Consider the following 18,608-nt stretch of genomic DNA (forward strand, 5'->3'; position numbering starts at 1 on the left):
CACCTTAATTTTTCTTTTCTTTTTTTTTTTTTTTTTAAGATTTGGCTCGTTGATCCAGATTGGATTTTGGTATAAAAAGAGTAGAGATCCTGCTTTATGATAATCAGCTGTACCAATATGATTTATTGAATAATCTTTGATACTTCACTCACTAAAAATACAATGTTTGGCATGTATTACAGTTCCATGTATATAACTGGGTTTATTTCTGGTCTTCTGTTGCATGGATTTCTATTTTGGGGCCAGTAACACATTGTTTTATTCTCTTTTATACTTATTTTAATATATGGTAAAACAGACATTCGTATTGTTCTTCTGCCCCTGCGCCATAGTTTTCTTGAATGTTTTCATAGTCTGTCTTCCAAATATATAAACTATAACAAAGAATAAATAAATTATAAAACAACCTGAGAATTATCTTGCCATGATTGGTTTGGTCAAGAAAATTGGGTTGCTTTACAGTGAGGTATTTTTAGTAACTGCTATGTGTTAAAATGTTATTCTACCTCAAAACATTCAAGAGTGTTTCTATTCCACCATGAAAGGAGAAACAAATATCTGTGCTAAACAACATAAAACTTTTTGTCACCAGCACCTCTGTCATTTTTGGTTTTCTGTATGAGGCCGGCATGCAATTCTTATCAACCCAGAAAATTTCACTATGGTTCTTTTAAGGCAGTTTTAAAAATAATTGCATCAGTCTTTTTTTTTTTTTTACCTTTCGTTGATCAAGTTGTGAGTTATGAAGTAGTACTGCAGTCATATTTGGATATAGTTTAACCATTACTCCAATGTCTCTATAGAAAGACAATAAGTCTGGTTAAAACACTGAACAAAGTAAGAAAACAAACCCCTCCAGTACATGTTTTTATAACTAAAAAAATTATCTATAAAAAGGATGCTTATTTTTTTCAATTGAAAATATACTTTATATTTAAACACTTGTGAATCAAACAACAGAAAAGATAAAAGAAAAATGTGTAGTGAAAGCTCTTAGAACATGTATTCTTCTGTATTTCTTTTCACAATATTTTCCAAAAAATTTTGGAATGACATTAAATATTTTAAAATAGTGTAGAATTATCATCAACCTATTATGTAGTGACTGACGGAAGGGGATTAGATAAACTGGGATACTTATTTAACAAATTTCCTTATTTTCTCTAATCTAAAATAAACCATTCATTTCTTAGTTTTCACCTGTGATATTAAATTATCCCATTGCCTTTTATTATTCATTTCAAATAGCTTTGAACATTCACGCTACATCTGATAATTTCATTTTTTCTTTAAAAAGGGGATTTTTCTGATGCTGAAAATCTAATCTTTTTATCTGGTAAAAAAAAATGCTTTGAGGTTGAAACTGGCATTTAAAAAAAATGTACTACTTAGGCATTAAATAGTACTATCTTGAAAAGAAACCAACAAGAAACTACCAAAAAAAGAAAAAGCAGAAAGAAAGAAAAGGCAATATTGCTAAGCCTATTTTGGGTCTGTTAACTGTTTAGTGGGAAAATTAAAATGGTGGGAAATTTGGTTAAACAATTCAGTTAGAAGAATCTATTAAGATAATTATAATCATAGATTACAAAGTGATGTACAAAATAAAATTATACCTTAAAATAATTAATGATTATGTGGCAATTGACGTATAATATAAACATATAATTTCGAAGTAAAAAAAGAAAAAATATGAAGTTAACAGACTTGTAATATAAATCTTATTAAAAGACTAGCACAGCATATTACTTGATATTACCTGATTTCCGTTATTGTGGCGGTATATACTGCTCCAAATTCTAACTGCTGTTCTTGCTGTAAGTGCAAAATAAGCCATAAATCATAAGAAAACAGCAACAAAAAGTAGAAAAAAGTAACTATTATGAGATTATACTTACGTCATCTTTGCAGATTTCGGTAATGAAGTCTCTTGCCTCATGCATAGCACTGGGCGTTGGTGCAAATATAGAAAATGTTTCTTCATCCACCTGACTAATTGTTACACCTTTTAAAAAGATAATTTAACATATTAAAGTTGACTTACTCATTCCAGTGGAGACTACTATGTTTCCCCGAAAATAAGACTGGGTCTTATATTAATGTTTGCTCCAAAAGATGCATTAGGGCTTATGTTCAGGGGATGTTATCCTGAAAAATCATGCTAGGGCTTATTTTCCAGTTATGTGTTATTTTGGGGGAAACACAGTCTTAAAAGTAGATGTGAGAGGAGGGGAGCAAACTGGAAGTAGCTGGAGCAGGGTTGTGTTGTGTTTAATCAATGCTTTAGGAATGAAGGGATTCATTCACTGACAAACACACATTGCACACCTGCTATGTATTCAACATTGTGTTAGCCAATGTCCCCTCTGTCTTGCAGCCCATAACCTGGTGGAATAAAAAGCATATAAATTCTAATTTTGGAGGGTGTGGTTTTGCTCGCTTAATTATGAGTAGAAACTAAACTACCCTGTGACCCTGAAAATAAGACCTGGCCGGACAATGAGTTCTAATGCGTCTTTTGGAGCAAAAATTAATATAAGACCCAGTCTTATTCTACTATAAGTCCAGATCTTATATAAGACCTGTGTCATGCGGGGTCTCTGGTCCCGCTCCCCACACAAGAACGCTGGATATGGTGAGGCCAAAAATGAACACCAACAGAGCTATAGATAGGGGAGTCATACCACTATATTCTCGCTGGCGGCTGGGTTGGAGATACAGGAAGCAGGAGCCACACGATCCGCAATTTGCTGTCTGCTTCTCTGCCTACCAACCAACCAACCAATGCGGTAGCCTAGCCACGGCAATTATATTAGTGGCTAATGGCTAACCGGTAACAGCTGATGGCCACCCAGCCACAGCAGATGGCCATCTAATAACTGAGCCAGCACCTTCCACGTGAGGCCGAGAGCCTGGAAACTGCTCTCTAGGACTCTGTCCCCACAATCCAGTCTTATTTTACTATAATGTAAGACTGGGTCTTATGTAATATAATTATATAATACAATATAATACAATACAATATAATATAATAATATAATACCGGGTCTTATATTAATTTTTGCTCCAAAAGACGCATTACAGCTGATTGTCCAGCTAGGTCTTATTTTCGGGGAGACACGGTAGAACCCTTTCCTCACCTTTTCTTCTTTCTCCCTCTTACCCTTTAGAGTTGCAACACGCAGATAAAGGACAAAACCATCAGTTTCTCAATCTTAACTAGCTAAGGAGACTGCTTCTCACTCTCCTTCAGTAACCTCAAAGCTGGTAACCCAAAGATTGCTTCCAGAAAAAATGAATCGAAGCATACGATTTCTACACATACTCTTTAATTAAATAAGAGTCTAAATAAGACTATGTGAAAAATAGCAGAAGTTAATTGTAAGAGAAAATTAAAGTAAAATTCCTCTAACGTGAAAAACTAAACATTTTCTAAACGTTTGATTTTAAATTGTTGCAAAAAAACTGAAAAATTCTAGGTCATCCTTCTTGAATATAGTTAAGGATGATAATTTGCTAATTTATAACTAGGCATACAGAAAACTTACGGTAAAGCTATGTCAGTGTTATATCCTTTTCTCTTGGTCTTTCTCTTACTTATCAAACATATTTTTGGAGCAATACAATAGAGATGAAATGGCAAACTTACATGGCTTAGCATGAAATAAGAAACCCAGCCTTCATACATCTCTTACCTGTTTCAGCCTGAAGTTTTTTTAAATGATATCCACCTGGTCCAACAAATTTTGCTCGTTTTGATAATGGAACCTGAACAGTTTCTGAAATGTAGTACAGGTAACAACATAAATAATTCAAATACATATATGAATGCAAAACATGTCCTGGTCACTTAAGATATTTTTAATTTTGGCCTAGACACATGTAAAATAAATATTTCAGTATGAAACAGAAAAAGTATTTCACTTGACAATAACTACTGAAAGTTCTAACGTCAAGAATAACACCCCAAATTTAAAGTATTTAAACTGTAAAAGTATTTAAAATAGTTTACTTTTATGTATGGAGTTAAAAAAACATTTAAAAATAGTAATATACTTTCACATATTAATGTTTATCTTATGAAATCCATAATAATTTTAATGTATTACCTACAACAGGCCCATTTTCTTTTCTAGATGCTCGAGGTTTTGAAATAGTTTTGTTCATTATCTGTAATATCTCCTTCTTTGCCACTAGAAGAGATTAAAACATAAAAATTATAATTACATAAAATAAATGTGATCAGATATAGGAGTATTCTTAGTTTTTATGGCATAACATCCAAACTCTTTAGCTTCATAATCAAAGCTCTTCACACCCCAATTACTTTGACAATTCTACTCCTATTTCCTTCTCTATAAATCCTATCTTAGAGAGTTATTTAACTTGTAAAAATTGAATTTTCATTGGTCTCCTCCCACTTTGGTGGTTAGTCATGTGCCTAGTAACTTAATATTTCTTGATCTAGGTTGTTACATGAAATTTCATTCTCTAAAGCACTACTTTTAAAAAGCCTGTCTTTGATAATAAGCCTAATGGATATTATAGCTCTATTAACAAACTAGACGATGAAAGGAGAATGAGGGACACGAGCTTGGCTTACCTGAGGCTTGTTGAATGGCCTCCATTACAATTTTTAATGGAATTCCAGGTAATTTAATATCAGCCTAATAAGGAAAAGCCAAAAAAGTTATATAAATATTGATTCATGATAATATTACATATTATAAAAATGAAACAAAATAGGTTTAAAAATACCTGTAATGCAGTTATTCCCTTATTAGTGCCGGCTAGTTTGAAATCCATGTCACCATTGTAATCTTCAATACCCTTAAGGAATTTAAGAAGTTATGATATAGTTTTAAATAAAAACAAAATTCACCCATCGTCATTGCAGACGAATTTTAAAAAATAGCTTTCGAGGTAACCATGTCCTCTAAGACTACACACAAAGAAATATATTCTACATTAACAACTGCTTCCAATTTGTGACTTTTTGTAAGTACAAATATTTCACCAGAAAATCACTATTTTTAGATCATGTTTTCCCCCTTAAATGCATAAAGATTAATTTACTATCATCCTGAAGTGAGCTATATTATGGATACTTATGCTGTAATATATATTTTTAACTCACATCTTATAAAATCCAAGGCAAATATGCTGAGGAAGAAAGTAAGAACAAGGACCTATATATCTTGAGTTCTAGCATAGGATGCTTGTAAAGTGTGTGTGTGTGTTTGTGTGTGTGTGTGTGTATATATGTGTGTGTGTATAAAACCTTCACCATTGAATATTTGAAAATGTGAATATACTTGCCAGAATATCTGTCAGCAGACGATAATCTTCTATTTCATCCTTGTCAGGATTGTTTTTGGTGACCAATCCTATTGCTACTCCTGCGACAGCAGATGAAATTGGAACCCCTATAATTGAGAAAAAGAACTTGTGTATGATGTGTACATCAGCTTAACACATATTTATTATTTTGTTGACATTTATTTTAATGTAAGCAGATGGTGTTCTAAATTGACAATCACCAAAACTAAGTTGGAAAGGTCTTAAGTTATCTGACTACCTCATTTCTTCTTAAACATATGAGGTGTGATTAAAAAATACGGTGAATGATGCTGCCGAATGCCATCCAACAGAAAGGCAGGATTTTCAATAGGGGAAGCTTAGTACAGTGTGTGACATGTTTCAACTTGTTCAGTGTAGTCAGTCAGATGTGAGCTATGGTTGAGAGAAGGTATGTTTTAAAGCGTGTCGTAACTCATGGATCACAAACAATGCATTAACATGAAATTATGTTTCAAACTGCAAAAAAGTGCTAAAGAAACACACAAAATGTTAAAATTAGTTTATGGTGATGCTGCAGTGACCATGAAGACAATTTACAAGTGGTTCGAGTGATTTCGTAATAGTTGTAAATCGACTGAAGATGAGATCGGGGAGTCCTTCAACATCAAAAACCCAAGAGAATGTTCAAAGAATAAATGAAATGATTCAATCAAACAGGCGATTGACTTAGGGAAATTTCTGAGGCGATGAACATCACTTATGGTTCCATTCAAAGCATTTGAACGACAGATTTGAACATGAGGCAAGTGAGTGTGAAATTTGTTTCACACGTTTTGACTGTCGAACAAAAGCAATAGCATTTGTCAGTTTCATTGGAGTTGCACAATTGTGCTGCTTCAGATTCCAGCTTTTTATGACATGTCATTATGGGAGATGAAACCTGGGTCTGTGGTTATGATCCTGAGACCAAGATTCAGAGTTCTAAATGGAAATCATTCAGTTCTCCTCATGCAAAAAAAGCACATCATTCAAGATCTAATATCAAGGTGATATGTTTTTGACCTTGATGGAATTGTGTGAGCTGAGTTTGTACCCAGGAATACTACAATGAACTCTGAATATTGTAAGGTCTTATTAGAGTGTTTAAGAAACGATGTGCATAGGAAATGACCTGAGAAATGGGCAAACAGTTTCATCCTCCATCATGACCTCGTTCCCTGTCATACATCACGTCTGATACAGCCATTTCTGTCAAATAAAAACATTACAGTGTGTCCTCATCCACCTTATTTACTGGATCTGGCACCGTGCAACTTCTGGCTCTTCCCCAAAGTCAAAATGACTACAAAAGGTAAATGTTTTGAATCGATTAAGGACATTGAGGCAGCCACGATAGCACAGCTAAACACACTCATGAAAGAGGACTTCCAGAATTGCTTCAGATAGGATAAGTGTGTTTGAGGGGGAGTATTTTGAGGGGATTGATGGCAATGTGTCTTTTACTGTAATACATTTTTAAAAATTTAAACATTCACCGTAGTTTGATCACACCTTGTATAATAAAAGCTCCTTAAAACAACTCTAATAGGTATTTCCTGTTCTCCGCAAAAACCTTTCATAATAGCAAACTAAATTCTTAATCAGTTTCTTTGCCATTTTGCTTTTGGTGCCTTCTTTTTCTCTCCTCCTCATCCCCCTCCTCCTCCTCCTTCTTTTTTTTAAGTAACTGTATTTGCTAAATCCTTCCAGCCTGAACCCCTCAGTCCACCTTACCATGACAGCTACCATTAGGTTTTCGTGTATCCTCCCAGAAAATTTATGTGTGCAAGTATAAATGTAAGTGTAATTTTTTATTTTCTTTACTCATGGAGCCGACTACATGTATTCACTATTCTGCATCTTGCTTTTTTCACTTAATAACATCTTCGATATTGACACTAATACCACACAAAGCTCTACCTACTCTTGAATGGCTGCATAGTACTCCTCTTATATGTTTATAAGCCACACAATAGAAGTGGGATTACTGAGTCAAAGGGTGTGTGGATTTACATTTGCTATGCTGTCAAACTGCCTTCCAAAGAGTGTAGCATTTTATCCTTTTACCAGTAGTATATGAGAGTGCCTGCTATTTTACACTGTTGTTAATTCTTGTCAAATCTTTTGGCCTTTGCCCACCTAAAGGGTAAAAGTGGTAGTTTATTATTTTTAATTTGATTTCTGTTTCTGAGTGGGGTTGAACTTTTTCCCCTTGTTTGCAAACCATTTGTTTCCTTTTTCTGTGAACTGCCTGTTCACGGCCTTCAACCATTTTCCTTCAAGGTTGTCAGTCTCCTTCTTAGTAATTCACAAGAGCTCTTTCAATATGGACAGCAGATCTTTGTTAAATATAAATGTAGATTATAGTAAATATATGAAATATAATTTTCCAGTCTGTTGACTTTGTTTTTTGTTATACATTTTCCTGTACAGAATTTTAAAAGTTATATGCAATCATGGTTCCTAGATTTTGCTTAGAAAGGTATTTCCTCTTCAAGATTTCGATAAATCTTCCATGATTCATCCTTTAAAAGTTTAGATTTTGATTACTTGGAACTTATGGTATGCTGGAGTGTTGTAGCGATCTCATTTCATATTCTCCAAGCATCTCACTTATGCCTATTGTTTTAACTATCACCTAGCGATGCCTTAAAAATCTATCCCTCCTGCCTAATTCTCTTTACTGAGCTCTGACAATGTATAGCTATGTGTGTATTGGATATCTCCAGCTACATGCCCCCAAAGTACCTTAAAAAAAATGTATATATATATACATATATATATGTATATATATATACACACATATGCATATATACATATGTTTATATACATATAAAAATACTTTTTTCAAAATTTCATCACCCCGATAAATCCTTTTTTCTTCTTCATTTACTATCTTGGTAGAAAGCAACTTACTAGACACTCATGCCAGAATCAATACTTGTTTTCCTCATTTCCTACTATATCACATCAGGTCACAAAGATCTGATTAGTTTGTCCTCTAAAGTTTTTAAAACGTTTTCCTTTCCCTAAATATTGAAATATCTATTGTTACTGTTTTAGCTAAAATCAGCATTTTTTCTTGCCCTGCCAACTAGTCTCCCTGTCTGGTTTCCCAGATTTTAGTCTCCCTTCTCAGTTCCTATTACCTCCCGCTGCATCCCCTAAGGCTATCATCTAAACTGGAAAAAAGTATCTTAAAAAAAAAAAGGCAGGTTCAAATCATGCCACTCCTGTGTATAAAATCCTCAAATCCCCATTATCTACTTTCAGGAAATTGTACATGTTTCATGGTCAAAAATGTTTGGGAAATAGAAATAGTACATATTCTGTTCCTACAGATTCAGTATTCACATTAGCATATTAAGGTCTATTCAACCTATATTAAATAAAACTGCTGAACCCTACTTCAGAATAATTTTTTTCATAGTATACAATAACATCGTACTGAGTTGGGAAATACTGGCTTTAAGTTCCAACTCCTTAGTACAACAAGACCTTTAAAATCTGGTCTCAGTTTATTACTTCATCACTTCTTTCCGATATATTTCAGAAACACACTACACTGCTTCATAACTTTGCTCATGCTGTTTCTTTCACATAAAATACAGGCCCTGCTCCTAATATGCCTGGTCAACAACTATTCAACCTTTAAAACCAGATAAAATTTAGCTGTGTCTATAATGTCAATTACCTGCATCCTAGTTCTTTACCCATATTGTACATATTTGTACCTTGTATTTTATTTCTTTGATCTGTTGGTATCTTTGTTGTTTTCGCACCTGTAAAAACTTTTTAAAAATGGGTACCATTTGTATCCCTGGAGCATAGGACAGTGACTGACGCAGGGTATGGCAATAAGTCATATTTGAATTGAATTGCATACCCTTTTTCGGTGCTACCCACAGGACTGGAACATTCATTCTTGTCAAATTTAATTTTTTTATATTTGGCTCCATATTGTTTTTAATCCTGTTGGGTTATTTTTCAGAGGTCAAAAATACCTATCAATTATCCCCTCCTTTTATCAGTATCCTTTTTATCGGCAGGCCTGTGTTCTCAGTCAACTCAATAAAAACCTTGAAAAGGACAGGATTAGGATGAACTATCCCGAAGTATTCCACTTGAGACCCCTCTTCTACCTACTGACCAGATTAACCAGTCCCTTTGCTCATCCTTCAACCAGTTATGAAAGGTGCACCTATCTATCATCCAGTCTCAATTTCTGCATCATTTATACAAAGATCATAAACTGCCAAGGCTGAACTCTAGATACGTTGCATAAACGGTACTCTCCCTCCTCACTCCAAACCTAGTAATATTTTTGAAAACAAAAAATTAGTTCATTTATTTTAAGCGAGTCCTTCTGGTTCCTTCTCTCCACAGCCCTCGTCCCTTATAAAATATTTATAAACCAGTCCTTTTAGTCACTTTCAGGTTCACTGGGTTATATTTTAAAGAAAATACCTTTCTTATCTTTAAGAGAACTTTATGTGTCTGTGGAATCCTAACGAGGCTCTTTGATTTCTCAAATATTTCAGTTATCTCAACCTGAAGTTCTTGCCATTACTTAGGATGGGTTTTTATCTAGAACAAAAGATCTGAATTTATTTAAAAATACCTAAAGACTTTCCTATGATCTCCTTTCAGCTGATCTTTTTCAGGATTTGTTCTGTGTTTTCCTTTTTTTTTTTTATTTAATTTATTAGGGTGACAATTGTTAGTAAAATTACATAGATTTCAGGTGTTCAATTCTGTATTATATCATCTATAAATCCCATTATGTGTTCACCACCCAGAGTCAGTTCTCCTTCCATCACCATATGTTTGATACTCTTTACCCTCATCTACTAATCCCTTTCCCCCTTACCCTCTGATAACTGCTAAACTATTGTCTGTGTCTATGAGTTTTTGTTTCTCATTTGTTTGTCTTGTTCTTTTGTTATTTTTCGTTTATATAGCACATATCAGTGAAATCATATGGTTCTCTGCTTTTTTAGTCTGACTTATTTCGCTTAGCATTATAATCTCAAGATCCATCCATGTTGTCACAAATGGTCTCTTCTTACTGCCGAATAGTATTCCATATTGTATATATACCACAACTTCTTTACCCTGTTCTGTGTTTTCTAATCTCAGATTGGAAAACTGATAAAAGCAAGCTCCACGAGCACAGGGACTTTGTTTTGTGTCCCAAGAGCTTAGATCAGTGCTTGGTACACAGGTGGTACACAGTAAAGATTTGTTGAATGAATGCATGAAGGTAAAAATAGGAATAGTATTTTGGTAGTTACCTTAAATATCAGATTATGTTTCCCTTCCACTGACCACAACTAGAGAAATACCTTTAATTGTCTTTAGCCTTTTTTTTTTTTTTTTTTTTTGCTTTGGCTAAAGTTTTAATCTTCCTGGGTGATACTATAGTATAGTCACCATTCTTTTATTTTGTCCTTAGTTATGTTGTCCTTCTACCTTTTATACCTGTATTGTAAATGTGTAAATTTATAGAGAATTCCTGGTGTGGCCTCTTGAGTGTCTTTAAATTCCTTTTCTCTTTCTTCTTGAATAGCATCATTGGTGACTATTTGGCAATAATCGTTTTCATTAAATGCCTCTTGGCATGCTGACTTTTTCGCTTTTGGTGTTTCAGATGCAGAGATTATACCGAACCACTTGCAGTCTTCTGTGTACACTTCTATGAGTGATATTGTGCTTCTCATGGCTTGTATAAATCAACTGGAAGATTACATGGTTACTGTTCCTTATCGGTCCTTATATCGGTACTTCGGCCTGCTAATCCAAACTTCCTTTGTGAATGGAATTAATGCACAACTTTCCACGTTTTGGAAGGTAAGAAAACTCACTGGGCCACCAAGGCAAGTAAATAATTTCAGTGTACTGCTTTTAACCAAAACTAGGAATTCCAGTAGATATCTATATAGTTGAAACTGTACTTTATAACTATCTTGCTTCTGGCCTGGTTTGGTAATCTGTACTCTGACTTCTCCAAGTCTTACTAATATCCAATTTTAAAGAAATCTTATATTTTATACAATTGAAGCATTAGAAATTTTGAAACATAATTCTTTTACCTGCATCCATTAATGCTAAGCTTCCACAACATGCAGATGCCATAGAAGATGATCCTATAGAAAGGAAGAAAAGTACCTGCTTTATAATATACTAATTTTTTAAAAATACACAAAATTGTTAGTATTGGTTATTTCCTTACAAATATTCAATTACATAAAATTCAATATTCTTTCCTTCTTTTTATAAAGCAATGAAGGCAAGCTCTCCCAAACCATGAATTATACAGCTGCATAGTCCAATATGATAGCCATTAGCCATATGTGGCTGCTAAATTTAAGTTAATTGAAATAAATTCAGTTCCTCAATGGACAGCACACAGATTGAGAAGCTCCGTTATCAGAGAGTTCTACTGGATAGCAGTGCCAGAGATTCTGATTCTAAGAACCTCTCCCAGAAGAACCAGCATGCCTCTTTTGCTGCTTAATTAGAAGGCAGTTAAAGATACCGGGCTTTGGCTCTCACACTGGGCCATAAGCCATAGCCTAGTCACACCCAATAGAGAACAGAAAGTCTCTAGTTTAAATTTTGAGCTTACTTTTGTTTGTTTGTTTGTTTAAATACCTATGACCATCTTATCTGTGTTTGCTCCATCTTTGAGAACTTTCTGCCTTTAATGGCCATACCTTGCCTTGACTCGTGGACTGATCTTTTTATTTCAGTTTGACCTTTTAACACAGCCACTCTCTGTGGTGTCTACTTATATCTGTGAAATATGACTGGTGTTCCCTGCCTAATGGGTCATTCTATTTTGGCTTTCCTGTCCCCTAGCTGGCCTTTCTCTATGTTTTGTTTGTAAAAATAAAGAAACAAATAACCCAAACTGGATCTATTATAACAGACATATAAAGAGAAATATTGTTTTATATTGCTTTCAAAACCTCAAATTAGCTAAGAACAAAGATTCAGACAAGTATATGATTAACTAAACACATTTTTCTCTTGTAATGGGTTTGGGTACAGTAGTAATAAGCAATGTAACATTAGTTATGAAAAGAATATAACAGGGAGTCTAGTCTTTTTGAATAGGAAAAATATATTTCAATACCATACCATTTGACTCCAGGACTTCAGATGTGACTCTTATAGTGAAAGGAAAATCTTTCGGAATAACAGGATACAAAGCTTTCTCGGCAAGAGCACCTAAATTAGAATAATAAGCAAAAAATGTACTAATGTCTCTATAAGGATACCGTTAAGAAAATAATAAAAAAAACATGTAAGTTTATAGATTTGTACTCACCGTGCCCAAGCTCTCTTCTATTTACACCAGTGACTTTGCCAGTTTCATTTGTTGCATAAGGAGGAAACTTAAAAAACAAAACAAAAAACCCTCACATATACAACTGACACGAAAAGATATATAAGATATATTACCAAAATAATAAAACAAGTTCCAAAACCGTAGAATCCCATTACTGTTAAAAAAAGAAATAGTATATTCACATATACAGAGGGTGATAAAAAAATGTATACACATTTTAACAAAGGAAAAAACTATTAAAATTGTAATACTCAATATATACCGATAACAAAAGATGAATACATATTACATTTGACTTCTGCAATTACAAGAAGTGCTCAAAGTGGTTAACATCAGCTTTCAGACACTTCTGATTACGGCGAACTACTGCTTGAGTAACGTTGACCAAAGTGTCCACTTGTATACATTTTTTGGCATCCCCGGTATACACAGAAAATGTCTGGACATCTAAAATATATACCAACTTGCTAAAAGTAGATATTTCTAGTGTGTATATGAATCAGGGTGGGAAGTAGATGGTTATGGGGATTTACATCATTAATTTTTATAATGTTTAAATTATTAATAACAAGGTAAGTTTTTGTAGCAAGTATATACATATATATGTATATTTTTTAAATACACAAACAGAGATCTTTTCCAATAAGGGTTTTATAAACTTTAGCCAGAGGTTACAAACTTATTTGACCTCAATATATTGTCTCAAAGGGCTAGGAATTGGCTGTGATCATTTAAAAAATTGGGAAATTTCCCATAAAAATCTGGAATTCCAGTTTCTTTAGGAAAATGTTTTCAGGAGGAGTAATGGAATATAAATTTGATCTAGCCTCTGGATCCAGCAGTCAGTTTTCAGCCGACAGAAGGACAGAGGAATGTACTGCACTGCACCATAAGTGTGAGATAGCACCACCCACGCTGCAGGGAGCTCTACAGTTCAAATGGCTCTGGGGCTTCACCAGATAGATTATAAAGAAAATAATGTAATGGAGGAGAAATCTATGGATTAAAAGAGACTTAAAGAAATATTAAATTTTAAAAAATGGACAAGACTAACTATAGTATCTAGGGATATATACTAGAAACACAAGAAAGTGAATATAAAACTTAGGAGAGTAGTTACTTTTAGGGGAAGAAGGGTGTTGAGACTGGGATGAAAGACATGGAGTGGCTTCTGGGGTGACTGGCAACATTCTATTTTCTGATTTAGGTGGTGGTTACATGGGTGTCTGCCTTATAAAAACTCATGAAACCATTCTTTATATGGTTTTAAGTATCTGTGTTTTATTTTACAATAAAAAGGTTTTTTAAAAATGAGATGCTACAACAAACACATCCCACATCCTTCTGCCTCCTTCCCCCACCTGTTTTCCCATTATCAGCTAGAGCTGCATTTTTCACAGCTGCCCTTTTGGAAAAGATTGCCACGTACTCTTTAGCTCATGACAAAGGATGTCCTTCTGTAGCATCTGGGTAAATCCAGAATAGGATATTTATAAGGACTCAAGAACTATGAGAATCACCAGGTTTATGGATATTCTCTAACATACATTACATGAAATGTTCTCTATTAATTATAGCAGGTTCACCAAAATTGAGATGTTGGGATTCTGGGCCGCCAACAACAGTCACTCAAAGGTGAAGTGTCTTGCTACTTTAGCCTCCCAGCATTTATACTGTAAATACTAAAATTTATATGTCATGTCTGGTCCTTTACTATTAGTTGTGAATAAAGTCAATCAGAAGCTCAATTATATATATTAATTTCATATAAAGTACTTTCATATTAAATACCTCAGTTCTTTCACTAATAATCAAGTGCATAAAATATAAACATATAGATGAACTAAAAGGGAGAAGGTGATTTGCCACTGAGGTATTTAAAAAGCCCTACTTTTGTTTGATACATGTGAATAAGTACAACGTTTTTTTTTCCATTTGTTCCACAAACATTTACTTGTTACCAGGTGTGACAAGCACCATTCTAGATGACACAAGAAAATATAACACAGAAAATATAACACAAGGTCCCTGATATTTTAGAATTTTCATTCTCGTGAGGATGACAAATTCGATGAGCCATAATAAAAACACAATATATAAAATAAATTTAATTGAGCATATAGCATCAGTGGAAAGTGCTGGAAAAACGTAATCAAAAAGTAGGGAGAGAACTAAAGAGTGATGGAAAGTGTTACTTTAGGTCATGCCTAAACCTAGTGGTCTTAAGTTCCTCTTTAGGTAAATTTGAAAGTTTTTTTTTTTTTTTTTAATTAAAAAAATTTTTTTTATATGAGTATCGTTAGTATACAGTATTATATTGGTTACATTAGTTCAGGTGTACAACTCTTTCTTGACTAAACCAACATTATCTACTATTCTTTAATGTATGTGTACATTTATATATGACTCAGAACAGGAAGTTGTGGATTGGAAAGCTACTACTTATCTCTCTAAATTTCTTCTGTATGCAATAAAATAACAGCCCCCAAATCCACTTTAACAGATATATAAAACTAGCACAGTAAAATATTAGTGGTAGAACCTAGGTAGTGGGTGTACAGATATTCACTGTTAAGTTCTTTCAACTTTGCTGTGTCCTGGAAATTTTTCATAATAAAATATAGGGAAAAAATTCACGTTACCTCATAGTGCAGCATGAAATTTTTATCTTTTATCCCACTACAAACAAAAAGCATATTATTATAAACATCGTACAGATACAAACAAATTTATTTCAACAAAGAATATACAAAGGAATTAAGGGGATTTTTAAAACAATTGGGTATCAAAGAGAGTTGGTCTGAAAATGAGAATTAGAAGGATGAAAATTAGAGATGGTACTTTTTCTGGGGCTTATCAATGAATTCTCACAGATTTAGGAAGACAATTTTGCTTTAAATACAAGCAATTAAATATCCAGATTTGAATATAAGATAATAGATACATATTTTTAAGCATCACTATCGAAAGAATCCTAAATGTTATAAACACATTAGTTAAATCTCAGAGTTACAATCTTACTCCCAGTCAACATGTGAAATGAAGATCAGTAACTGACATGATGTAGCTAAGAGCAATCAGAAGATCTGATAGGCAAAGATCTTTTCAGCGTTTGAAAAGAGAACTGTTGTGACTGTATCTAAAATGGGGAAAAATAAGGATGAGAAAAAAAAATTCCTGGAAGTCGGAAACCAGATTTATCTTTAACTAACAGGCACATACAAGATCTTAGCACAAATAGTGTCCCCTTTCGGTGAGATTACAAAAGGCAACTCTGCAGAGGATTTAGAAAGTCCTGGGATAAGGCTAAATCTGCATAACCATAAAATACAGCCTTGGGAAAAGAAATCTAAAAACCAGACTTCTTCATAGCACTAAAGGAATCCTATGATTTGGGGGGCTAGAGAGCAATATAGGGATCATCATCCCAGTACCTGCATTTTATAAGATGAAGAAACCAAAGGCCAGCATGGCTGAATGATATGTGCCCCCTCGCTTACATAGGTTACAGACCTAAGACTAGAATACAAAGAGGTACCCTGGCCAAGCCCAGTGCTCTTATGAAGCTGTGTTGCCTCCTAGAAGAGTCAAAGTGAAAAAGGGGCAGGGTAGCCAAGATTTGGCACCCATGGAAATTTTAAATACAAAATAAAAGAGTGCAGCCCTCCCCCACCCACCCCACCCCTGCCAAAGAATTATGATTACAAGGAACATTACAAACAGTTGCACTGTCAATTTTATTAGATACATGAAAAACAACTGGTGATGCTATCTTGAAGATACTGGGATTCATCCTCATCAGTTGGCCAGTAGAAGAGAGAGAGGCAGAGCCATGTGGTCTTCCAAGACTCTTAATGAGGGAAAGGGACGCAACCTTGTAGGGCACTGAGGACAGGAAGCCATGTGGCTGTGAGTCCTAGGACACTGATGCAGTAATGCTGGTGGGGACTGTAATATAGATTCTTATATAAAATTGAGCAATGTGATTTTACGGCTAACTTTTTAAGAACAGAGAATGAGAGCCAAATATTTCTGAAAACAAATTCAAATGTGTCTTATGATTAGACAAAGTTTTTTCATTTACTAACATCTTTCAGGTTGTTTTTAGTAACTAGACTCCTGCTTATTTATTTGCTGTCTTCTTTATAATAGAAAAACCTATCCATTCAAGATCACCTACGAAATCTGTCCGGAGGAATGGTTCTAGGAACAGAGTTATAAACTAAATGCACCCATAGTAAAGAAACCTTCACCAATATTTGTTCTAATCAATGAGTTAGAAGATAATATTCCCTTGACAACAATTCCCTTAAAATTACTATTATGTAAACAGAAAAAAGTACAGAAGTATAGGTTTTTGAAAGTAATAATGAATAATAATATACCATGTGAGTTTTAATTATATAGTGGAACATCATAACCAAAAAATATAACTTACTTTATAGCTGTTATAACTCGGTCCGACTTAATACTGGATTCTAATGAATCAAATGCAACAGTACAAAGCACCTAAAAAAGAAACAAAGTTTTCCAGGCTTTAAATTACTAACAACAAAATGACAACTGAAAATATTTGAAGAACCCAATTAGCTCTTAAAGAAGTAGGGTAAGTACAATATATACAAAGCTTGCCATGGTATTTAATATAATAATCATTTAACAATCCAAAGGTATAACATCACATAGACTACATATGTAAAGCACTGTACTAGGAATGCTAAAGGAGGAGGACAGGAAGAGGAAGGAATAGTGACAAACCTGACCATAAAGGAAGCCTCAATAAAGGTTAAGCCAATAAAACTTCCTGTTTTAAAAAGATCTGTCTTCTTTGAAGGAACATAACATAATCCAGAGACTCTACATATCATTCAAAATGTCCAGGATACAACCTACAAAAAAAACTGGAAACAGGTTCCATTCTTAAGGGAAAAAGATAATGACTAGAGACTGACCCTGAGCTAATTCAGATGTTGGATTAATAGACAGGGATTTCAATAGTTACTATACTCAAGGACATACAAAAGAACCAATGGAAATTTAAGAACTGAAAAATATATTATCTCACAATGGAAGGAGATGACAAGAGTAAGAGTCAGTGAACATGAAGACAGATTAATAGAAATTGCCCAGTGTAAAGAACAGGGGGGTGAGGGAGAACATAGTTTCAGGGGCCAGTGGGACAATATGAAGAGGACTAACACATGTATTTGCAAGGATATAAAAGAGAGAATGAGGTACAAAAAACACTTGGAGAAATTATGGCTGAAGTTTCTCAAGTTAAGTGAAAGACACAATTTTACAGTAGGGAGAGGCAGAGCCCTGTGGTCTTCAAGCTCAGGAAACTTAGCAGGATAAATACAAAGAAACCACACTTTTCATGCTCATACTGCTGAAAACCAAAGACAAAATTTTAAAAGCACACAGAAGAAAATAAATAATTAATATATAGGGAACAATGATTTGAATGAGTCCTGACTTTTCATCAGACAAAAATGGAAAAACAAAACAAAACAAAACTATTGGAACATTTTTAAGTGCTGAAAGAAAAAAAGCATCAACTCAGAATCTATATCCAGCAAAACAGTTCCTTGTAATTAAAGGCAAAATAAAGACATTTCAGATGAATGAAAAAGAAGAATTTGTTGTCAGAAGACCCATAGGACAATACCAAAAGAAGTTTTATCAGATAGAAGGGAAATAATACTGGATGGAAACTTGGATCTTCAGGAAGAAATAAAAAGCATCAGAAATGGTAAATATGTGGGTCATTAAGAAAAAAAAAACTACCCCTCTTTAAAATATATTATGAGTGTTTGAATTAAAAGCTATAACATTGCCTTGTGGCATTTATAACATATATAAATGTAACTGATAAGACAACTACAGTATAAAAAAATGGAAGGAGGAACAAATG

At 33.9% G+C, this 18,608-nt stretch overlaps 1 protein-coding gene across 2 annotated transcripts in view; it reads right to left on the minus strand.

The window, feature by feature from the left end:
* PNPT1 (polyribonucleotide nucleotidyltransferase 1) overlaps positions 1 to 18,608 on the minus strand; it is a 41,055-nt gene that overhangs the window by 2,545 nt on the left and 19,902 nt on the right. For both annotated transcript variants that reach the window (XM_019719732.2, XM_019719742.2), the window contains exons 14-26: positions 17,133 to 17,203; positions 15,337 to 15,373; positions 12,674 to 12,740; positions 12,484 to 12,573; positions 11,433 to 11,486; positions 5,320 to 5,426; positions 4,759 to 4,830; positions 4,604 to 4,667; positions 4,110 to 4,193; positions 3,696 to 3,779; positions 1,899 to 2,005; positions 1,760 to 1,815; positions 719 to 797 (exon numbers count right to left, since the gene is read on the minus strand). In XM_019719732.2, the coding sequence (XP_019575291.2) occupies positions 719 to 797; positions 1,760 to 1,815; positions 1,899 to 2,005; positions 3,696 to 3,779; positions 4,110 to 4,193; positions 4,604 to 4,667; positions 4,759 to 4,830; positions 5,320 to 5,426; positions 11,433 to 11,486; positions 12,484 to 12,573; positions 12,674 to 12,740; positions 15,337 to 15,373; positions 17,133 to 17,203 (972 nt within the window). The remainder of the gene's footprint in view (positions 1 to 718; positions 798 to 1,759; positions 1,816 to 1,898; positions 2,006 to 3,695; positions 3,780 to 4,109; positions 4,194 to 4,603; positions 4,668 to 4,758; positions 4,831 to 5,319; positions 5,427 to 11,432; positions 11,487 to 12,483; positions 12,574 to 12,673; positions 12,741 to 15,336; positions 15,374 to 17,132; positions 17,204 to 18,608) is intronic.

Source organism: Rhinolophus sinicus, linkage group LG05 (assembly GCF_036562045.2).
Source record: "Rhinolophus sinicus isolate RSC01 linkage group LG05, ASM3656204v1, whole genome shotgun sequence".
NCBI lineage: Eukaryota > Metazoa > Chordata > Mammalia > Chiroptera > Rhinolophidae > Rhinolophus > Rhinolophus sinicus.